The following is a 23,921-nucleotide window of genomic DNA, read 5'->3' as shown; positions in this document are numbered from 1 at the left end:
AAAATCAGCAGAGACATGAAAGGGACGAGTGAAAACACAAGATCAAAGAAAAATTATAAAAAAATGTAGAACTCATCAAAATGAGAAATCAGGGTTGAGGGAGACTTGGTAGGTGTGGGGGTGGTAGCCACGGTAGAGGGGTTTTCTCAGTATTCTGAGCTCATCACCCTGCCTTATTTTCCATCTCCTAGAAGATAGACCAGGCCTTGTAGGAGTCTTCTTGGGCAAACCATGTCCCCTCTGGCCTGAACCCCAAAAGAACTAGTGTGCATGTGGCTCTGGTTTTCTTCCTCCTGACTGATGACTGCCAGTCTCCCAGACTGTTCATCTTGACTGGGCGATTTGAGATAGTTATCCAAATTGCAGTTGAAATGGATACAGTGATTAAAATATATATTTTTTAAAAAAGGTTTTTGGGACATGGGGCATGGAGAAGGGCCTACAGTCCATTTGCCAGGTGGTCCCACAGGTGAAATTAGACACAGAAAACCTTCAGAGAAATAACCTAGCATCTTCCACAGCTAAAGAAAGACACAAATCATTGGAGTCAGTAGAATAATGAAGTCTGTGGGGAAAAACAAATGCCCATGAAATAGAAATGTCAAAACAAATAGAATAAGAATTGTGGACCCTGCTCAGTGAGTAAAACCCTGGCTGGGCCCGCGTAAGGACCAGAGTTCGGATCCTCGGCACCCACACAAAACTCAAGAATGGTGGTGCACACTTGTCACTCAGCACTGAGGAACTGGAGAAAGGCAAATCCCAGGACCTCTCTGGCCAACAAGTCCAGCTGAAACAGTAAGATCCAGCTTCAGTGAGAAATATCACCTTTCAAAAGTAAGGCTGGAAGAGAAAGAAAAAGACGTCCAATTTTGACCCCTGGCACATATGAGCATACATTTAGGGCATGCGTGTGCATCCTCCATCTCTCACACACATATAGAAAAGAAAAAGATAAGTAAAGATCTTAAAAGTAATGAGAAGAAAATTTGCAAGTAGACGGTAATTCTCGAGAGCCACCACAGCACTAGAAAGCAGAGTGGTCTGACCCCTCAAAGAACTAAGGAGGAATAAATGGGTGGCATGCAAAGTTGAGGGCTAGGGAAGGTGATAATAAGAAAGTGGTTCTTTCGTAGGTCCTTCTGAAAGGGCAATTAAAGAATGTACTGGGATGAGGGTGGAGTGGAGCGCCAATCAGTAGGATGCAAGAAAGGATGATGATCAAGGATGTGCATGAGCATATGGACGGAGTCAAATTAGCATCCAGTAATAGCTAATTGAATGAATAATGCATAACTTGGGGGTACACAAGGTGACACAAAAATGATTAGGGTTGGAGAGAGTTATTGTTTTGAGCTCTATTTAGGAACAGCCTGGAGATCTTGGTTAATTTTAAATTTAAAGCCAAATAATATCAGAAGTTAAAGTCATGTCCCAAAGATTAGAACTAGAATGGGTAATTTCTCAATTGAAGTTTAGAATGGGAAAAAATAGAAAAAAATCAAGGACTAAATCAGGTAAATTAAATATGGATAATAAGATGGTAGAGATAATCACAAGAATTATAGACAGTGCAAAGCTGTTGGTTGACAAGATCCTCAGATTAAGGGAAAAAACAAAACAAAGCATACAGCTATGTGGTTTTCAAGGATCATAGAGGATGGACAGACATACAGACTACAAGATGCTGGCAAGGCCAAATCTAACTCAACTGGCCTGGAAGATACCTTTCTGATAATTTTTGGGCAAATCATACTTGGAAATATATTCAAAAGGACAAGATTCACACTTTTGAAAACTAAAAATATTTTTTCATGTATCCAACTGTTCTCTGACTGCACTCTTATGCAGGTACAGTGTTGAATACTGAGTATGAATTGTATCATTTAATATACCGGTGTATAAGAAAGGTCTTATGTGATAGCTCCCTTTGTGTTTAGTCATAGTGTGGGTAACACATTGAAACTACTTCATCTAGCAAACTTTTATTCTGAACACCAAATCTTTCTTGTTCATAGTGTTTCCAACTGTCTGTCCTTTGAGTGAACATGGAATGAGTCTATGTGCTGAGTCCTGTTCGCACACCATCTTGGGTGGTCCCAGAGCCTACAGTGATGTCAAATGAAGCCCAGGAACCCCCAACTGGGGCTTCCCATAGTGTCTAGTGGAGTTAGAATAAACCGTTTGCTGCAGGTGACTTTCTTCCAGGAGAAAGCATCAGACAATGAAGGATCCCTGATGCCCAGAACTCTGAGCCATCCCTGCAAAGCCAGCTATGACTCATGGATAGTTTGGCTTAACTTCTCCCTGTCTGTGGCCTATTGGACCCCAACCTGAAACTCACACCCATTTTCTTCTGTTCTCTCCTATTATAGAAGATGGGGTCCCACGCACGGCGCGATCTATGTCCCTCACGATGGGCAAGGTATGCATGGCCAAGGAATTCCAGGGCTCCCAGGAGAAGCATGACAGAAGTTTTCGTGGTCTCTCAGGTGGTCATTTACTTTTGGACCTATGGGGACCAGCAGAGTATTCAGCTTTCATACTTGCTTATGTGACCCCTGATACCCCATCTTCCTTGCTCAGCTGTAGTCTTCCCAGCTCTGCAGTAAGAGACCCTGAAACGATGCACCCACCATGGCTTTGCCATGGGCATCTTTTACACACAGTCTAGGATGCTACTCAGAGAATAGGGTCTCAAGACGTAAAATGGAGATGTGTTGAGAGATCACTCATGACCAACAGAAAATTTGGCTCAACTTTGGTTCACTCTTTCCACACTGATCCCTAACACAATCATCACCCCCAAACCAAACAAACTACTGAATATTAGAGGCTAGCAAGCTTTTCCAATACCCTCAGAACTATGACTGTTGTTATTCCCAAGACAGGAGGCCTGAATCGCTTCTCTTCCCATAGAACATGCCCCGCCGGAGGGTCAGTGTTGCTGTGGTTCCCAAGTTTAATGCCCTGAACCTTCCTGGCCAAGCCCCCAGCTCATCACCCATCCCCTCCCTACCGGCTCTGGTGAGTATAATGTTACCTGCCTTCTGTCCTTTTCTACATTTTTCTCACACCACTGCTACGGAGAGGATGCAGATGGGGACAGGGTCAACAGGGACAGGAAATTTCCAGCAGAGACTATGGATGGAGGTACACAAAGCAACCCAGTGTAAACTTTCCAGCTGTCCTGAGACTCGCAAGCTGAGCACAGACGACTCAGGAGGTGTACTTCAAAACAGTCACCCCTTTGAACCGAAACATAATTCTTTAAGGAGGGTGTGCTTAAAGAAACCAGCAAACAAACTTTGCAGGGTTCAGGGGGTCATGTCAGCTTTATCTGAAGCAAGGCTCTGGTTGCAGAGTCTGAGTTCACAAGGTGGGTCTCATCCTGTCTTACTCATTGCAGCGTTGATGGCATTGAAACCCGAGGGCAGCCCAGGGCTTATCAATAGGAGATGTGCAAGCAAATGGGAATAAAGAATTTCTATAGAATGTCACCCATGATTTGTTATGAAGAAATGAAAGTTTTTATATATAATAAACACATATTGGGGTATATGTAAAATAATTCTGTCTTATACTTTTAAAATTTGTATAATTTATTTTTATTTTATGTTCACTGGTATTTTGCCTGCATGTATGTCTGGGTGAAGGTACCAGAAGCCCTGGAACCATAATTACAGAGAGTTGTGAGCTGCCATGCGGGTATTAAACCCGGGTCCTCTGGAAGGGCAGCCAGCACTCTTAATGGCTGAGCCATCTTTCTAGCTTCCTGTTTTGTACTTTTAAAAATGTGTCTCTGTGTAGACCACAAAATATTATGGAAGAAATCATTTGAAATTTAATAATTGTTCTAGGTTCATTTCTGTTGTGATAAAAGATCCTGACAAAAAGAAAGCTAGGGAAGAAAGGGTTTATTTGGCTTTCAATTCCGGGTTATAGTCCATCAGTAAGGGTATATCAAAGCGGGAACTCAGCCATCACAACCACAGACCAGAGCTGGATACCCCGGCGATGGCCTTGGCCTTCCTGCATCAGTTGGCAACTCCCATAGGCATGACCAGAGGCCAAGCTCATCTAGACAGTCCCTCAGCTGAGGCCGTCATCCCAGGCAACCCTAGGCTGTGGCAAGCTAATAATTAAAAATTAATCATTACAGTAATGGTTATTTCTGGACAGTGATAAAACAAATCACTTAATTTTCTTCTTTGCTTTTTTTTTTAGTATTTCTATAGGTCATAAAAAGAAGGGTAGAGAAAAATGTCCATGTCATACCAGATGAAGGCAATTTCTACATATAAGCAAATCTTTTCTATACCTACAGTCTTTGTGGGCCTAATGACTTCTCTCTAACACTTTGAACCCCTTTTTCCAGTGGTTTCTCTAGTCGCTGTGCACACCAGCACAGCTGTACAGAGAGAAGTTAGTGTACAAGAAACCGGTCACTGTTAAGTTTTTATTACCTTGTAAGTATTTTGTCTGTGAAATGAACCTAAACTCTGAAACATTTGAAGCAAGGAAACTTGAAGAGCCTGGAGAGATGGCTCAGCCATTCAGAGCACTCAGCTGCTCTTCCAAAGGACCCCAGTTCACTTCCCAGTGCCCACGTGGTAGTTCCAGGTGCAGGGTGTCTAGCACCCTGTTATGGTCTCCATATGCAACGCAAGTTGATGGTGCACAGACATACATTCAGGCAAGCATTCATGCACATAACAGAAAAGTTTAAAAAACCAAAGTGTTTTTAAGAGACTAGAAAAGGTTAGTTAGCAACAAACCTTTTTAGTAGATCTATGGTTTGCAACTGTGTACCTTAAAACAACCTGTTCCCTAAAATCGCAAAGGCTGCATTGAAAGCATCCTGATCATGGATCCCGCCCCCAAAACTCTGTACATTTACCCCCTCCAGGTGATCCTAGTGTAGGCCGAGAGCCTACGCTTTAGCCAAGACTGCTGCAGCAGAGCAGCACGGGCTCCCAGGAAAACTGTGCAGAAATGTCTGCCAGCTCGAGCACATGTGACATCAGGCGTCTCCTGGCCTTTGCCCTTGGGGCAGTACCTGTGAGAAGAGTGACGCTTATGTGAATCCATCCTAGGGAGTTCCAGACCCTCATTTGGCAGGAGGCCTACTGGCTCTCAGGAAATGGGACAGGGAAACTGAGGCTCCCTGCTAGGATGGGGCCTCAGAATGCAGACTAGAAAGCAGTTGGGGGAAAAGGATGGAAAGAGAAGGGGCAGCAGCCACCCTCGCCAGCATCACCTGAAGCCTGGCAGCCCTGGCTGCTTCCTTCATCCCTCATCCTCAGTTCTGGCTCCTGTTTCCATCCAGTCTGAATCGCCCAACGGAAAAGGCAACATAGCCGTCCCCCCGGTGCTGCCTGCACTTTTGGAAAAGTAAGTTTCTCTGTTTTCCACTTAAGTTTGGGGTTCTTTAGAAAAGCATCTCCAACTTCCTTTCTTTACTCCCATCCTCAACCCGAAAATGAAATAGAAAGAAAATCATTTCCAGGGGAAATGAATTGGACTCTGAGGCCCACAAAGATTACAGATCATTCTTGGACCAGGAAGATACTATGACTGAGGTCAGGTACACCCAGCCTAAGATTCTCAGAGAGGCAGACAGCATCCTCGTTAGCTGGGGATCTTTGGGGCTGTGGACTCAAAACAGCTCTAATCCCACAGGGCTAATATAACAGGTCCACAGCAGGCTGCTCCAGTGTGGCAGCATCCATCTCTCTGTGGTTCCCTTTACTCCGGCCACATCATGCTGATGCCAATCGGCAGGCTTGTAACATATGGCTGCTCATTCCCAGGACCCCAGACAAGACCTTATCTAGAGGAAGGTGAATGCATCTCTTCCATTTGGGGATAGATATGGTTTAAACTATCCTGGAAAAGGGGAGTGGGCCCCCAAAACGTGGTGACTTTGGACAGAGTAAATTCATTTTTTTTAAATCTTTCTGTCAAGAAATAGAAAAGAAGATACACATTGGCTCGAGAGCTGATAGGGTCTCCTGGGCTTACTTTCCCAGGTACCCGTGCAATCGGCAGACCCTCTCCTGCTGAGCCAGAGTGCTAAGGTTCTTCTGTACCGGGGTGGGGTGGAAAGCGAGGGGGATGGGGGCAGCTTATAGTTTACTTTTTGAACTTTCTTTATCTGCTTGTTGGGAAACATGTGGACCACAGCTGCCACCTCTCAGGACTTTCTCCTGTGTCTGTCCTCATTTGCTGGAGCACAGACTTCGTTTCTCTTTCTCTGCCTTGGAGCAGCTTGAGCTCTGATTTCCTGTTGCTGTCAGTAGCCTTGTGTTGTCCAGCAGAGAACATGACTGCCGAGCCCCCTGTCAGCTCAGAGATGTTCTCAAGCTCCCTACTTCCAGACTCAGCCTGTGTTCCTCATTCTTGGTGTGTGGGATTGCCAAGTCCCCACTCTGTCAATATTTGTCCTCATAATCCTTTTCATCGTGGAGTGTTTCCTCTTCCTTCCTCTCTTCTTACTCACTCCAGGAAACCTCGAGAGATGACAAATTCATCACCAAACATAAGTATCTAAGGCTATAAAACCTTACCACATACAGCCATGTGGCCTAATTCGTGGCTCTGATCTACCTAGAAATGATCACTTATACTCTCTGAAATTCTGCCAGTCTGCACTTTGGGCTCCTCAGTCTGTTTCAGAGCACTTCCATCAAGGGCCTCTCTCCAGCTCTAGGCCAACAGACCCAGCCAAGGTAGAAGATCTAGGTCCATGCTCTCCTTGATAGGCTCTCTCAGAACTAATGTTCAGGACAGCTGAGAACTCCAATCCAAGGCACTGGAGACTGTTAAGAACTGGAGATATCCTCTGTAAGAGAGTCTGAGGGGCTGCCCCAGATCTCAATCAGTGAGTAAGGATCAGGGATAGTGGCACCTTTCGCGGGTTTAAAATCAGGAGCTAAAAGGCCAAAGTGACACTCAGAGTCAAGCCACAGGTTCCCAGGGTGAGTTTGTAGGCCCCACCTCCCCAGGCTAGCTCGAAATTGTCATTGGCCATGTGGATGCTGTGGCTGACTCACCTACTGGAAATATATCGAAAGAAAGATGGCTGCAAAGAGGGGAGGGAGGTCTAAGGGAGGGAAGAACACTGGAGGCTCCACACAGTAGCACCTATTTCCAGCAGAGTTAGAAAAGATGTTCATTGATTTTTGCTTTTCCTCCAAATGCACAGACCTAGAAGCATCATAAATCCCCAAGTGGCCAATAATGGAACAGCGTGCAGGTGAAAGTGAATTCATGCCCTCTCTACTTGTATACAGATGCACCAATTCCAGTTAGCCTAGTCACGTTGTTGAAGAGAAATCATTTATCAGACATATGTAGTTGCATTGAGCTTCATGTTACATGATCCCATTTCCAGATAAGGGAGGGGAATGTCTAGGCATGTGATAGCACAACCATGTAGCCTCTGGCCAGTCCATAGTACAGAGCAGCTGACTATACTGTCTGTCCCATGTGAGCTTAGAGCGAGCTGAGTCTTGCTTTTGTAGGTCATTTCATAACAAACCACTCTTCAACTCAGCAAAGGTCCAGAGATCTAGAGATTTAAACATATGTTAGAGAATGGTTTTTAGTTGTCCTTATACACATAGGGGAGCTGTGTGTCTGTGGTCTTTTATTCTTTCATTCTTTTGACAAGTGCTCTCAGGGTCAGTTTCTCAAGGAGCACTAGTCTAGTGGGAAAGTCAGACAGGAAGCAGCCTATTTTTCCACGGTGCGTTGAATGTTGTCATAAGGAAGTGCACGTTGCTAAGGGACCAACACATGAGAAAATGTGCCCCTAACCCTGTGTGGGTGTAAGATGGGGTGGGGCTCAAAAACTGTTTCCACCTAGGAATCTGCTTTTAAAGTTAAGCCTAGAGGTTTTATGATCAACGAGGTGAATGGGAGGTTAACGGTATCCCAAGGTAGTGGTGAATTCAAAGAAAGATGATGGCTGTGGTGGTGGTGATGACAACTCTTGTTCTCAGTCAAAACTCATTCCTGCATGCCAGGTGCCTTTCCCCCTGCTTGCTGTCCATTCCATGTCAGCCCTGCCAAGGACCTCATTAGTAGATACATTATTAACATCTCTGTCTTATTGATGAGGAAAATGATACCCAGAGATATGCTCCCTGAGCTAACACAGCTAGAAGATGGCCTGGCTCATGCTCTTAACCTCTTAATAGAACAGAGGACATTCAGAGGGGCTACAGAGGAAGGGAGGAAAAGAGAACTCTCTGGGGGGGGGGGGGAACCCGGTGATCAGATGGGCATCGAGAGCGGGACAGAGCAGGGTATGAGAGGGTGTGTGCAGAGCCACTCACAAAGAGATCAGCACGGCTGGGGTGTGGGGGTGTTAGTGGGTTATTTTATGATAAAGCCATGATGCTGGCATGACACAGTGCAGCATTAGCTATTGGTTTAAAAATCATTCTCTTCTGTGCCTTTGAAGTAGCCAGGGTCATTGAATTTGCACAGCAAATAATCTATCCCCTTGTTGATTGTATTCTAGAGAAAACTTTATCCCAGGATAATTATCATCCAAGAATCTGGGACTGGGTGCAAGGAGGCAAGGAAGGTTCTATAGCTCAAGTTCTCTGGAATGGGCTTATCAAAAGAAGCCACTGAATTGGGATGATTTAGCAACATTGCTGAGTTTAAGAGGCAGGATCTGCCCTTTGGAAAAGTTGAAGTCACTTTCAAATACCGCTCACCGATAAACTGATAACCAGCGTGGCCAACAGTTTACTTTGGACAAACAGACCTCATGTGACTGGGAGCCGGGCACAGTGATAAACACAGCCACAGTTTAATGAATCACTCAGAAAGAAGGCACAGGATTCCAGGTTGAGGATGGATGCCACACAGTGATTTCTGCCATGGGCACAGATTGTGCCCAGCCCTTGTTTGCAGCGATGAATGTCGATTCTCTTAGCCCAAGCCAAATTCTAGGCTCTCAGGAAATCCTCATTTACAGATAGGATCTGTTCATTTCACTAACTTCTTGTGCAGGGTTAGATGGGTCCTTGTGAAGTTGGAGTAATGGAAGCACTCTAATCTGCACCAGGCACCTTCTAGACCCTTCCAGACAGCCCTCTCTGTGATCATGATCAGAGGGTGGGATAGGCCGGTGGGAAGGCATTCTGCCTTTGTACAGAGGGGAGATGACAGATCCCCTTGTGAGGAAGGAACGCCTTGCAAGGACAGTAGACAGCACAGTTAAAGCATGAGTCAGCACCAACCTGCAACAGGGCCGAATTTGAGCCCTCCCACATACTAATTATTACTGGAGTTAAGGTCAGAACCCAATCAGCCAATGAAAGGGGCCAAATTAGTAGTAGAAAACATAAAAGGATTTATCCAATACAGTTATATTGGGAAGAAAAACAGAGATCCCGTGACCCTCTGCCTAACATATCCTCAGTCCCAGCAGGAGGGGTGGGTTTAGGTAGAAGGCCAGAAATGAGGATAGCTAGAGAGTTCTGGCCAGAGTGTGGTCCCTCCCATCATTGACCTGCCAATGTCTCTGTTTCACTCTGTCCTGCAAGGTAATCTGGGAGGTTGCAAGTCTTCTGAGGGCAGACGAATTTCCCGTCCGGCTGGCCTAGGCCTCCACCAGCATGAGATCCCCGAGGGGATTTCAATTTCTCAGGGTACATTGTTCTAACATTCTGATAGCCAAGGGGAGGCCACATGTGTCTTTTCTATTAGAATATCCTCATTCCTGCCAGGCAAGAGGGTTACAAGATTTCACAGTCTCAGGATGGTATTTAAGGTCTCTGAGCCTGGGGTGCTGGAGTTTGAACCAGGCCTGTCTCAGGCACATTCTCTTCATATTTGTTTAGCTTTAAGGACCCTCTAATGTGGGCAGCTATGGAGGAAAATAAAAAAACTAAAGGGGCGGTGACCGTACTTCACTTCTAATGTATAAATATGCTTAGTGAGATAATAAGATAATGGCCGTCCCCGCCCCTGACTCTAGCTGTGTTTTTCTCTGCTTGCTCCAGTCATTGAACAAATAGGAAACTGCTCATTAGGCTGAGGCCACAGGGAAGGGAGTGGAGAGTATAGCTTGCATGCGGAGGATTGTTTTGAATAGCTGGTATTTTTAGAGCGTTATCTTTCTTGTTCGTGATGGGGTTTGGTTTTTAGCCTAACGAAACATATATTTTCAAGGTCTGAGGGAAAGCTAAGAGATAGGAAGTTGATACCAAGAGTAGGGAGCAAGCTGAAGACTTGGCCTCTGCCTAAGGAAAAGCAGCCGTGACCCCTTAGCTTCCTGCTAGGAGGAGGCTCAGCTTGCAACGTGGTCTTGTTTCTGGGCTCCTCCATCACTTCTAGTCAGGTTAGGGGCACCAACCTGATGGCTGCAGAATCCATCTTATTAGGTTATTAGGTTGCTTTCTTTGAACTTGTGATCCGATTCATGCATTAGAGGGGCTCCAAGCATGCCCAGCCATCCTGAGGTGGTTTGCTAGTGTGCCTGTTTTCCTACTTTGCCACACAATGCTTGTGCTTGCTGCTGTTTCGTGGCCTTCTCAGACCCTCTGCTCTCATTCTCTGCAAGAGACTTGGCTTTGTTCTTACAAAGGATGTTTCAGCTTCACCATTAGGATAGGAGGCAGCTCGCCTTTGTTCATCGGGACCCCACTTCACTGCCTTCCACTTCTGCTCTTTGTCCAGTTAAGGAGAGGTTTCTCTTGCTTTTTAAAGGCATTGGTTCCTTCAGTCAAAGGTACTGTCCCTTGGCCATCCTCTCTCATCCCCTCCGGGTCTTTCAGTCAAAGGTACTGTCCCTTGGCCATCTTCCCTCACTCTCTCTGCCAGGCCTTCTACCTGTTTTTGAATTGGCTTGCACCCTTGACCCATTTGTTCAGCTGTGCCATCCTGCCAATGCACTAGTCCCCTTCCCAGCCCAATCATGGCTGTACCTTTCTTCTTCCCTTTCCTTATTACCTCAAGGCTCCATGTGACCCTTGCATCATCCTTGAAAGACCCAGACTTTCAGAAGACGCAGTGAAGCACAATGAGCCCTCTCTCCCTGACTCTAACATTATTTCTGTCTTTTTAGCCTTTTCCTCCTTCTTTCCTCCTCCTGAGAAGAGTGTTGACGATAGTTGTCCTGAGATCTCTGCTCCTCTTTCCTTGTGTTCTCTCCTTAGGCCATCATCCATTCTTTATATTCTTTATATTTATATCAAGTGGCTATCTCTGCCTCCCTTGGACATCTCCAACTGTCTTCAGCATTTCTTCTCGGACACCTCATGTACATGGCAGTTTATTCTGCTCCAAACTTAGCTCCTGCCGTATTGATTGTTCTCAGCAGCTCAGGTTTACAGCACCCATTGCGTCCCAAAGTCTTTCTGGCCTCTGCCCTCTGCCTCAGCTAATCTTTGCATATATCTCATCTTTGAGACTGGGGGCTTCAGTATCAGCGCCTCAGAGAGGCCTTTTTGGACCTTCCACTCTAAGCACACTCTCTCTTTTCCATTTCCTGTCACCAAATGGTTTCTTTCATAAATATTATAATTCGTAATTAATATGATTACTTTTTCCTTCTACGAAACTCTACATTGGCAAAAATGGGGGCTATCTTCTCCTCTTTCCAGTTCCACATTGCCTTGAGCCTGTAGCGTTATCATACTCAATGCACAGTTGAAGGAATAGTCGAAAGTCACAGACACTAACTACAAGAAAGAAGGGATCTAGCGTACTTCAGTCTGCCTCCTTGTGGCAGTGTCCTGTTGCCTGGGACACCTGCCTTTCTAGTCACAGCACCTTCTGAAATAAGAGTAAAGTTGGATTTGGGGACATCCAGCAAAGGGAGCTGGTGTAGTCTCTGCCTCCTCAGTGGTCTAGGGAAGATTATTGGAGTGAGTCTTTATAAAATCTTGTATCAAGGTAGATGTTTTAAAACCCGAAAGCCCGTGAAAGAGCCCGAGTTTCCTCTTTGAATCGGGAATCAGGCCAAAGATAGGGTTTTGTCTTCAGATGTTCAGTCTCTCCCTGCAATGACGCCCTGTGCTTCCCTCCCCTCGCTAGTGGAAAGACAAATGCAGAGGCCGACTGTGAAGCTTGTGCCCCCGTGTTGCTCCCTAGCTGCCTGGAGGACGTGAGCCAGGAGAGCAAGGCCAGGGCAGAGGAAGAGGTCTACAGCAAAGGGTGAGTCAGACCTCGCCACCCCGAAGGCACCTGGCAGGTCTCAGAAGTGAGCTTCTCACACCCTGGCTTGCTTCTGAGGAGTTTGGGGGAAGCAGTCAATGGACCAAAAGCCTCTTTGAGTCAAGAAAGCAGGACACAGGACGTGCTTAGACAATGGCCAGCTTCAGCTAGACTCCTCTCTTTTTCAGGCATGTTGCCACTGCCTAGAAATGTCTACACATCAGGGGCCTGGGCTAGGTTCCTCTTGGTGCTGCCTGAGGCTACCTGACGCATGTGCAGAGTTGTCATGTTGCTGCCAGCAGTGCCCAGGGGCACCTTCAGCGGTGCTGCCTGAAATCGCCCTGCTGTTCCCTATAAGTCAGAGCTCCTCCTCCTGCCCTTCCCTGCCGTTTCCACCCCTGCCTATCTCTAAATGAGCTGCATTAGCAGCCGGTGCCAGCTACCAGCCACTGGAAGAGAACACTGAGCAGGGCCAAACGCCCAGGACTCAAGATAGAGACTCACCTTTAACCTAGCCTGGTGCCCCATGACTCCTGAGGGAAGTTTAGCTGACCATGGGCACAGAATCCTGTGGTATCTGTGTGACAGTCACTCAGTGGTGGGTGGGGTCATCCCAGCGAAACTAATGAAGTTAGCCACCTGGCTGTCAGACAAGTGAGCAGATATGTTCAGGGAAATATTGATCCTGAGAGAAATCATGGGGGGCTTTTACAGGAGGGTCTCCTCAGAAAACACAGAAGCAAAGTCCATCCACTGGTTTTGTGACTATTTTCTGGGTACCTCCCTACATCAAGGCCTGACATTTCTGAAAAACACCCCAGCACCCTGAGATGAGGTTCTCCCTAAAGCTGAAGCTCCCAGGTTCCACAGGGAAAATGCAGTCTTATCTCTGGGGAATGTTTTGTAGGATGGTGACCAGCAGTAGATCTTGTCCCACATTTTCCTCAATCAGTTTGTCACACTGTCACATAAACAGGAAGGATGGCTGAGGAGTGAGGGGAAATGGTACTGACATGAGCTGTGTTGGGGCTCAGCAGAGTTTCCCAGCTTTTTCCTGTTGAATGGAGCCACAGGAAGTGCGCAATGACTGGAAGTTCTTGAGTCTTCTCCCCCGGGTCTGGGGCAAGAATGCCCCGTGTCTGGTCCTCCCTGACTCAGCTGTTCCCTTTTGCCCTCCAGATACCAGGAAGGGGTAAAGAAGACAGAAGAACTTCAGGACCTGAAGGAGGAGGAAGAGCAGAAGACAGAGAGTCCCGAGGAACCAGCAGAGGTAGAAGAAACTGAGGAGGAAGAGAAGGAGCAGAGAAGCAGGTTGGAAGCCTACACTTGGATACCAAATGGGTTTCAGGTCATTTTACCTGTTGAATCTCACAAAACGGATGGAAATGCCCTTCCTGGATGGCAGTAGGGCTGGTGGCCAGCAGAATTCAAGAAGGCACTGACTCTAGAAAATTAAGTTAGAAATGGCACATTTGCGAAAGCTGAGGCATCAGAGGTGGTCGTGGGCACGGAAGAAAGCCACTAATAGCTCTTAGGAGCCAAGAAAGGGAAAAGGACATTTGGTGGACTCCCAGCCAAGCTGTGGTCATCCCATTCCACAGCCACCACCATAGAAGAGCTCATATCGAAGGGGCTGGCCCGAGTTCCTAGAGAGGGTTTGCACAAAAACAAGAAGAGCAGAGGGAACATGGGAGGCAGGGAACAAACTTTGCTCAGTGGCCATGTTCAGTCTCTAATAGGTCCCTGCTATGATGACCAAACACTTGGTCATTTGCATGGTGTCTCCGCTTCAGGTTGAAAACAAACTCTTTTGTGTTTCAAGCTATCTTCTTCTAATGAGTGGAAGAGGAGAAGGAACACAGACTTGGCCCACTAAAAAAAGTCTCACTTTCCCGCACAGAACGGTAAATTCAAAACCAAACAAAACTGGCACTAGGGATTGAACCCAGGACCTTGCAAATGGCAGACAAGCACTCTTCTCTTGAGATGCTTCTCCAGACCAGTAACAATAGAAATAGCCTTGTCTCATTGCAGGGTATTCTATGTAATAAGGTCACAACTCTATCGGCCAGAACTATCCCACACAGGAATGTGTTTAAGGACAGAATCAACTATTCCTTAGAAGAGGCATACACTGCTTGATCAATATAAGGATAGGGCAACACCCTAGATTTTCAAAAAAGCCCCAATTTCATGTATTATACCCAATTATCTCTATTAGTACATCAAAACCATAAGTCTTGTTTTTGCTTTGTTTTGTTTTTTTTTTTTCCTCAATTGTAGTTGTAGTAACCTTGGAATACTTCACCGAAATTTTCTTTTAGATACCCTCAACTATCCTGGGGTTCAGAAAATTTCCAGACAACACCATTAGCTGTATGATCCCAGACACAGTGTCTGTAACTGAGTCTCCTGCTGGCAAGCTCCAGAACCTACTCACATGTCATGAATAGGTAGTAAGTGAAGGTTAGAAAGATGGTAACTCTATTTCTAAGCCTTAGATGCCATCAACAGAGCCCAGTGGTGGAAGAAGCAACCAGCAGGAGGGGGCTTGGCCTGCCTGGGTCAACCCCAGTGCCAAGGGAAGAGCTTTCTCAGCATGCCAGGGAAAATGCTTCCTCGAGGTAAACATGCTCTCTCTGGTGAAAGAGCCTCAACTTTAATCATGGAAGCACAACCCTGACTCCAAGCAACTGCATCCAGTCCTCCTTACATCTCACCTCCCTCTTGGGGGTCATCTGCATTTAATTTTCAGACCACCAGGCTGCCTTTGCCAAGCCCAAGCCTGCACAAAAGCTCTTCCTTTGGCACCTTGAATTCATCTAAGTCAGGCTAGAATTTCTAACACTTCCACACACAGCAAAAGAACAAAAGAGAAATAAGCAGAGCAAGCACACGACTATAAACAGTCTGGCTTACAAAGCCTTATCTAGCTAACTCCATCTCTGGTAGTTGGCAGCTCCCTCTTGTCTCATGAAAGCGGGGGGGGGGGGGTACAAGGTTTTGCCTAGGTTCTTTTCTGCCCATCTTGTGAGCAGTTCTGGGCAATGGCCACTTGCAGTACCTGAGCCTTTAGAGGCCCCAGTGGGACCCCTATCCTTCACGCCTGATTACAGCTGTTTTAGGTTCTGAGGCGACAGCATCCTCCAATGACTGACACGGATCTGAGTAGCGCCCTCCAGAGGGTCCTCAGCCTTCAGCACAGGGGTACAACTTTACTTTTTCAGGCTCAGCCCATCTTCTCAGGACATTTATCATATAAACTGCACACCCACTGTCAGAAAGTTCCTCTCTCCCCCATAACCCCAGCCAGATTGGTGCCAAGAGCTGTCATGATTAATGCCAGATGATAGTCAGCCTACTATGGAGTCCCTTAGGACCAGAGTTGCCAGCAGGAGACTTCACTTGAACATGAGTCCCCTGTGGAATGTTGGTGCCTCACTAGCAAGCAAAGTCTGAAGTTATCAAAAGTTCCATGGGCTGGAAAAATGGTTTAGTTGCTAAGAACACTTGCTACACAACCACAAAGACTGGAGTTTGGATTCCAGCGCTCACATAGCAAGCCAGGCATCCGGTGAGCGCTTTGTAACCTCAGGTCCAAGAAAGGCAGAGACAAGAGGATTACAGCAGCTTGCTGGCTTCTAGCAAACATGAGCTCCAGGTTCAAGGAGGGACCCCAGCTCAAAAGCCCAGGAGAAGGGGATAGAGGGGAGCATCCAATGCCCTCTTCCTGTCTCCATGTGCAGCCAGAGGTGCATACACTTGTGCGTGTGCACACACATATTTACACACACACACACACACACACACACACACACACACACCACAGAGAGTGAATTTTATGTCTTGTTTCATACATTTTAGAAAACACTGGGACTAGAGAGATAACCCGGTAGTTTAGAGCACTTGTTGCTCTTACAGAGGACCTGGATTTAGTTCCCAGCATACACTTCATGGCTCACAAAAATCCTAATTCCATTTCCAGGGGATCTTACACCTTCCTCTGACCTGTATGGAAAGCAGGCATGCACATGGTGCACATATATACGTTCAGGCAAAACACTCATACACACAAATTAAATAAACCAAAAAATAACAGGCAAAACACTCATACACACAAATTAAATAAACCAAAAAATAACAGGCAAAACACTCATACACACAAATTAAATAAACCAAAAACTAACAGGCAAAACACTCATACACACAAATTAAATAAACCAAAAAATAACAGGCAAAACACTCATACACACAAGTTAAATTAACCAAAAAATAACCCCCAAAAACAAAACAAAAAAATAAATTTAGAAAAAGTTGACCTAAGTAAGCCCAGCAACTAGCCCCTTATTTGGGCCTCAGCATTGAACTCTAAGTCCTTTAAGTTTCTTCTTCTTTTATTATGCAATGAAGCCATCTATTATAAATATTGATCTCTGGAAGAACTTTCGGCAAAGTAACCCAGCACCTTCTTAATGTGGTCTATGGCATTATTATGTAACACAACTGAGATTCACACTGTGTCCTGTAAAACTGGCTCTTTTCGCTCACCGCTGGCTCAGACGTACTCTATGGGCATGAATGATAGTAAATCAGGTCCAATACGACTTCAAAAACAGAAGGGTTAGCATCAAACATTGACCCAAAGGAATTATATTACTAGCTTAATTTTGTTTCTAGTCTCTCTCCAAAAACCAGGTGACCGCTTAAGGATCGCGTACCCAGATATTGACCCCCTCTTTTGTAGACTGAGGATGGATCTAGGGGCTGGAAAGATGACTTGGAAATTAAGAGAACATTCTACTCTTATAGAGGACCTAAATTCACAACCTCCTATAAATCCAGCTCCAAGGCACCTGATACCTCTGGCCTCCACAGACACACGCACACTGGTGGGCATACTCCCCCCTCCCTAAGTGTAACTAGAAAGCAAATCTGTAAGTGTGGATTTAGAGTGACCTTCGCCCCACACCAGCAGCCTGTTTTGGAGCGCAAAAGTATAGCTCAAAAAATGACTATTTTGGATTCCAATTATATCCCACTAGGATCTCAAGATGAATAGGGCTAGAAGGAAGGAAGCTTGTACTTCACATCTGTTCCTTCCAAGCAGTCACATAAATAGCCAGTGATTTCTTGGAAGCAAGTGCGCTAAGCTGTCTGTAATGGCTTGTACAGCTGAAATTGCTGGTGGGGTTCCTGCCACAGACACGAAGCTAACTGCTCTCCCTGTGGTCGTGGCACCCAAGGCAAGCCTTTCAAGGACCTGGTTCCTTTCATAGGAGGCCATTTGCTGAGGACTTTGCCCCATGGCAAGCCATCTACTTCCCACCAGTTCTCTGTTCAAGTTTCCATCTTCCTGAGCCTGAGCATCACAGCGTGTTTGCAAGACATGTGGCCTACAGGAAGCCTTTGGTGACTCTCCCCACCTCTATGGTGTAGTAACCCTCAGTCATCTTGTTTTGCAGGTCATTGAGTTGGAATTGGACACAGGAGAAAAACATAGCTTGCTTTAAATGCACAGGATATCTCCAGAAACCTCTAGGATGGGACTCCGATCAAATGTCCTTTTACTAAACTGAAAAGAGAGAGGATGGGCTGAGAGGAAGTTGGGAAACAAGCAAACGTGATTAAAGAAGAGGAGACAGATGCAGATGAGAGACAAAGAGGAAGTAACAGAGAGAACAGTTTGGAGAGCGTGGGGGAAGAGAAGGAGGGACGAAGTGGAAGATGGGCATAATGATGTTGACAAACATCTGCTTGAGCCTCTCACAGTATGGACTAGTGGCACCAGACCCACCTGGGGATTCTTAGGTCGTTACTGGGATTCTCATCTGGGGATATTTTGGATACGAGCTGCCAGGCAATTCTCTGTGTAGCTAAGCTTAAGAATCTCTGCCTTAGACAGCATAGGAGGTATCCAAAGACAGGGAAGTATGGGTCTGGGCATCAGATATGTGCTTGATATACTAATCTCTCTATTCCCTCGACAGCAAACTTGAAGAACTGGTCCATTTCCTACAAGTCATGTATCCCAAACTGTGTCAACACTGGCAAGTGATCTGGATGATGGCCGCGGTCATGCTGGTCTTGAGCATTGTGCTTGGCCTCTACAACTCCTATAACTCGTGTACAGAGCAGACCGAGGGGCCCCCTGGGAGATCCACCTGCTCCGCGGCCCAGCGGGACTCGTGGTGGAGCTCAGGACTCCAGCAAGAGCAGCCAGCGGAGCAGTAGGGCCTCAGAGTCCTTAGCCATGCCCTCCTCTAGTGCATTCACCCCACACCCTGCCCCCGCGTACAGTGTGCCAGGCCCAGGTGTGCCCATGTGGCCACCCATCCCATTGGGGAACAAGGAGGCTTTCTCTTCCCCCTCGTCACCTCCGTGGAAGCTACTCAAACACCATAAGCTGATGGTTTGAAGGGATCAGCAAAACTGCTCTGGAAAAGTGTCTGGTGGACAAAAAGTGACCTTCACGAAGGACTCTGACACAAGGGAAGAGCCCTGCCCCTGACCCGGAGGGCTGGGAGAACTGAAGGCCCTTCATTCAGGGGACAGCGAGAAGCCTGCTCTCTCTTTTCCTCCCTATGCTTCATAATCAGGAAGAGTTGCAGTTAATGGCCAGTACTGACCATAAGGATCAGACCTGGGACTTGGAGTCACAGCGTGGATATCTTCCCACTTCATTTGCCACAACCACTCTTTAGCCTTCTCTCTCTCCTTCAGAATCACCATTTCTTGTCAGAGCGTGGGGAAGCTTCCTCAGAAAAGTACACAGGCTAAAAGTAGCCCCATGCTCGAAAGGGAGCAGGAAGATGCGAGTTAATATATAGCGTATCTTTATGCATCTAGACTGTACACACGACATGTTTGTGCACAGACACCCACTCTCTGGAAGTGTGTTCCGCTCAGTGGTAGCCATATTGTGCCAAGCAATTGGTTTTCACTGGGTATGGAACAGTAGTCACCAGGCATCAATACAGGGAGCCCTCCACACACTCTGAAGATGTTTGAACGTCCTAAGAAATCACGTCTGCATTGCACGTCGGGTGCCAGTTTGGAGCTGCTCTTCGGCACGGTCTGTCCCCTGGTGGTGCAGTGCCTTTGAAAGTGATCCTACGTAGCCAACCCACCCCTTGGGTAAGAAAAGGTGTGCCTTCCACTCCAGACTCTCACTCTGCCTTGCACCTCAGGGCTGCCGTTCTCATGCTGTTTCCTGCCCAAATATGTCCTTTGGAAGACCTGCTCAGCATCAAACGGAAGGAGCGGAGCGCATCTCACCTCCAGCACGGCATCTCTCCCACGGTTCAGCTGTTGCCCTCATTCGGCTCTCATCAGTAGAGACAGGACTTCTGTGGTGGTTGCTTTTCATTCTATGGTGTTGCTAACACTCATGTAGACCTTATTGTGAGTCAAAACTGTCTCAGTGTTATATAGGTAGTGATTCATTTAGTCCTTAGGAAAAACAAAATCTGAAATGGGTGTTTCTCTTTCTCTGTTCAAAAAAGGAAACAGAAGCATAAACGATACAAGAACACATACACACACACAAACATACATACACACACACACACACACACACACACACACTGATTCAACTTGTCAAGCATATATAGCTAGTAAATAAGTCATTTGAACTAGAGTGGCCTAGCACCAGGGTTGTACCCCTGACCCTTCTTCTATGGTCTCTCACCTAGGCGCCCTCCAATCTGATCCCACCCCTGCCCAGCTGGCCCTTCTGTTGTTTCAAACCTGCCATGGTTCCTAAATGAAATTGTTACTCCTGCTGTAGGTCAGCTCATGAGCATCTCTCCTGCTCTTGTCTTTTTCTCGCCACTCTTGAGGACCAGTCACAAACACTACCCCTCCATACAGGCCTTCCACGTTCTCACCACGCCCAGCATCCTGGGGGCATCCCACTTAGTGCTTCTGGCACTGGTGAAATTTCAACCCTTGACCTGTATCTACGGTCTAGCTTATTTATACATCTGTCTCCCTGGGCATTTTCCCTCAAATCCTATGCCTTACCATCTCTTGGGTAGGTACCTAACATGGCAAACACTTTGGACGGAATCATTCAGTGTTGGTTGAAAGAACAAGTGAGCACTGAAGGTGGAGAGCAACCTAGAACATGAGGTTTCCCAATACCATAACCCTCAGGACCTTCCTGTCTCCATGAGAAACCTGTCACGACTGATTCCTAACCTCAGCTTGTTTTTACCTTTCTCTGTTTACTCTGAGAGAACAAGAATGGAACCAGACTACAGCAACCCCTTCTCCCAACTTTAAGACTCCATGAAATCTCTCCTTTTAGACAGACATGCCCGCCCTCTACCAACCCCGACTAGGCCTCACATTAAAATGCTGGTTTTGAAGGGACATCCTTTACAGTGGATGGAAATGGCGGAGTGAGGAACCCAAGGATGTGCCATTAAAGGTGCTGAGATTCAGAGCGAGGCAGTGGGATTTTGCAGGCATAGGTAGATTGTTTACCTGGTGTCTTCCATAGGAATAAATACAGCCAAAGAGATTTAACTACTAAGCACTGTATAGCCAAAGACAGGGTGTAGACAGAACGCAGAGAGAGCAGCTGTTAGGACTCTAGGGGGGGAGTCAATGTCTAGTCTCAGTCCACCCCCATACCCAAAGAAGGTCCAACTTGAGCGAGCCCTTCGTCCTTTGGGCCACGGATTCCCATCCCGTTCTAGGTGAGACAGAGTCAAGGGGAGCATGTGCAAACGGCTTCAGCATCATCACTGGCCTCTGAAGCCTGCAGGAGCCTGGGGCCTAGACCAGCAAGCACACTACTCCAGCTGTGAGGGCAGCTGAGGAAAAGAACATCTCCAAAGAGCATAGCCATACTTCCAACAGCAGGGCTGAAAACACGCTCGTTGGGCCACCTTTTCAAGAAAATGGGGGATAACTTGAAGCAGGTACAGCTGCCGTCACACACGGCCAGTGGCACGGAAGCCAGCCTTGTGTTTCCTGACAATCACAACAAAATGAAATAAAACTTTCCATTCAAGATGCCTCTGAAACCAGACATTTCTGCTTGGCCTCCAGCGTCTGGTTGCCAGCCTTCTGCTGCTGAGGAGTGGGTCTGCATCACCACTGATGTCACTTCCTGAAGGAGCCACTGTGAAGTCTGTCTCCTTTTGTGCAGCCTGGAAGAGGGAACAGCGAGGGGGACGCTGGACCTAAGTCACCGGCTGTCAGTCCTTCACGTTAAGCCCCGCACAGGTAGGTGCGCTAGTGCTGAACTTAGAATGTCACATAGCTGAGTTTGAAAATAAACGCACATTTCCAAACCTTTGGCAGAAGTCAGACGCCTCTTTGTTATGTGGAGTCGAAGCCTAATCTTTCTCCAGTGCTGAATTAGATCCCCAGAGAACTGGAGAATCAGGGTCTAATCTGTAAAGATGGGATCTTTCTCCAAAGATGTCTGTGACTTTTACCGTTGCTAAAATACCCTGGCAAAAACAACCTCATGGGGGAAGGGTTTGCTTTGGCTCACAGTTAAGGGTACAGCTTGTTATGGTGGTGGTGGGGATTCTTGGTAGCAGGAGCTAGAGGCAGCTGGTCACATGCAGCTCAGCCAGGAACCAGAGTGGTGAATGTGCTCTGCTCACTTTCTCCTTTTCATATAATCCAGGATCCCTTCTAGGGAATGGTGCCCCCCACGGTGGGCAGGTTTTCCCACAATTAGCCCAGTCACCCACTATAGGTATACTCAGAGGCTCATCTCCTAGAATCTAGGACCTAGAGGTTTTAGCTTTGATAAAATTGACAATGGCTGTCCTCCAGCTTTTGGATATGAGATACGACTCTTGTTCATGTGTTACATTTTATGGGACCGTCAGACTCAGGATAGAATATCCAGTTTTTCCTTGTAGGAGTCAGTTCTCTCCTTCCACCATGTGGGTCTTGGGGTTAAACGAGGTCATTAGGCTTAGTGAGTCACACCTTTTCCCACTGAGTCACCTCAGCAGACCCTAGGCCTTGGTTCTCTTTTGTTTTGAAGTACGTTCTCACTTTTAGTCCGGGCTGGCTTTGAACTCATGATCCTCCTGCTTTTTCCCTGTGAGTGTAGGCGTGTCCCCACCACGTTCAGCTTCAGAAGAGGTTCATTTGGTTCACGATGCTGGAGTTCAAGCCCATGGTGCCTTTGCCAGCTCGTTTCTGACAAGGAGCTCCCAGTGAAGGGCAAATAGTAGTGACAGGTGTGGACGTTGGGGGGAGCAGCCATGTGTCAGAAAACCAGAAGCAAAGCTCTTCCTGCTGTTCTTCAGAAGAGGCAAGCAGGTCTCTCTTCCCCGCTCTCTCTTCTCTCTCCCTTTCATTCCCCCACTTCCTGTGTTTCAATAAAACCTCCCACATAAGCTCTGTCTGTATGGCGTCTTAGTCTTTCGCCCGCTGTGAGGCCTCTGGACTCTCACCCACCAAGGTCCCTCTGGGACATAATCACACATTGGTGTTATGACTCTGCCAAGGTCTCCCCACGGTCCTTCCCACCCGTGGGCAGGTGGCCTGAGGCATGCAGAGACCCTAACCTGGACTGCTAGATCACTTTCCAACTACCTGTCTGCTGGGACCACAACACCCGCTACTTCAGTCGAGAGACAGGTGGGCTCCTCTAAAGAAGACGGGAACAGAAGACACTCCAACCAGAGCTTGCTCCACAAGCGGTAGTGCTAGCCAACTGAGAAAACCCGTCTTTCACCTCAACTGCTGCAAGGACCCTCCTCACACTGTGGACAACAGGGCACTGGGGAACCAACTGCCTCAAGTTACGGAAGACGAAGGTAAAGCCCTCCCACGAGTCCTTCCTCTGCAGAAGCCTGGGGGTTGTTCCGGGGCCCTGCAGGCTTACCTCTGCCAGCTGGAAGACGGATGTTGCCCTAAGACCTGCCGTCAGCGACCATGGAGGACCTTGGGTTGGCTGCCTAGGTAGCCAATCAAGTAAGTCTCTGTCATTTTTAATCATTAACCCAGGTAAAATTGATCCTTCTCCAGAACTCTGATGCAGTTTGACGACTGACAGCTTTGCCAGCTTGACAGCAGAACCAAGGCTTCAGCCGCCTTCTCAGTTCTCTGTGTAAACTTCAGATCACAGGCCTCACTCTCCTGGAGCCAATACAAGGTCTAGACACAATTCACCTCATTACCAGACTCAAGAAGAGACAACGTGCAGGACAGATTTCTCCTGAATGTTAAGATGATGCCGTAATGAAGGAAGGAAAGGAGCAGGTCCTGCCAGGAGCTGACCCGGCACAAAGCTTGGCATGTGAGGATCTGAGATGCTTTCGGTCTAAGAACGTGTTCTAAGGTGTGCAAATGCCAGTTAGGAAGGTCTGAGGGAAAAGGCCTAAGTGCCGATAATCTTGACACTAATCAATAAATTTCTGATAAGCCATTAATCTAGCTCTGGCAGAGTGCCAGCACTATCACCACAGTTACAAGCTCAAGGTTTTAAATCCCCTTTGGTTGTTTTCTAAATATAGACCCCAAAGACGCCTTTCATTGCGCAAGATCATCTGTCACAGTTTTTTCTGGATAGAAGAAAGATTGTTAATGCTTTTAATCAAAGTCATTTCTGGCACAAATATACTGCCATTTCTAATGTGTCTAGACTTATGTTTTCACACACTCAAAGAATTCTTGTAAGTTCCAGGAAGTCAACGTGGGTTCACCTCGAACAAGTCAGATGCACCCCTCCCTTCCTAAGCAGCCTAAGCCTCCCTACCTTT

The 23,921-nt window shown here is 46.9% G+C and overlaps 1 protein-coding gene and 1 long non-coding RNA gene across 5 annotated transcripts in view; one reads left to right on the top strand and one right to left on the bottom strand.

Annotated features, from left to right (window-relative positions):
• Irag1 (inositol 1,4,5-triphosphate receptor associated 1) overlaps positions 1-19,970 on the top strand; it is a 110,332-nt gene extending 90,362 nt beyond the window's left edge. For all 3 annotated transcript variants that reach the window (XM_042055152.1, XM_038331540.1, XM_038331547.2), the window contains 6 exons: positions 2,376-2,425; positions 2,920-3,027; positions 5,330-5,394; positions 12,061-12,180; positions 13,360-13,491; positions 18,168-19,970. In XM_042055152.1, coding sequence (XP_041911086.1) covers positions 2,376-2,425; positions 2,920-3,027; positions 5,330-5,394; positions 12,061-12,180; positions 13,360-13,491; positions 18,168-18,411 — 719 coding nt within the window. In that variant the 3' untranslated portion in view covers positions 18,412-19,970. The remainder of the gene's footprint in view (positions 1-2,375; positions 2,426-2,919; positions 3,028-5,329; positions 5,395-12,060; positions 12,181-13,359; positions 13,492-18,167) is intronic.
• On the bottom strand, positions 5,564-23,098 carry LOC119815427. Of its 2 annotated transcripts, none has more exons than XR_005285507.1 (3): positions 23,045-23,098; positions 19,456-19,669; positions 5,564-6,512 (listed from the first exon to the last, which is right to left on the bottom strand). It is a non-coding gene; the product is annotated as an uncharacterized LOC119815427 (long non-coding RNA). The 2 variants fall into 2 exon arrangements; XR_005285505.1 differs by lacking the exon at positions 5,564-6,512 and adding an exon at positions 7,220-7,573.
• Positions 23,099-23,921: the final 823 nt, after the last annotated feature.

The sequence above is a fragment of the Arvicola amphibius genome, chromosome 1 (genome assembly GCF_903992535.2).
Source record: "Arvicola amphibius chromosome 1, mArvAmp1.2, whole genome shotgun sequence".
NCBI lineage: Eukaryota > Metazoa > Chordata > Mammalia > Rodentia > Cricetidae > Arvicola > Arvicola amphibius.
The sequence above is the reverse complement of the archived record's forward strand: the minus strand, read 5'-3'. Positions and strand labels throughout refer to the sequence as shown.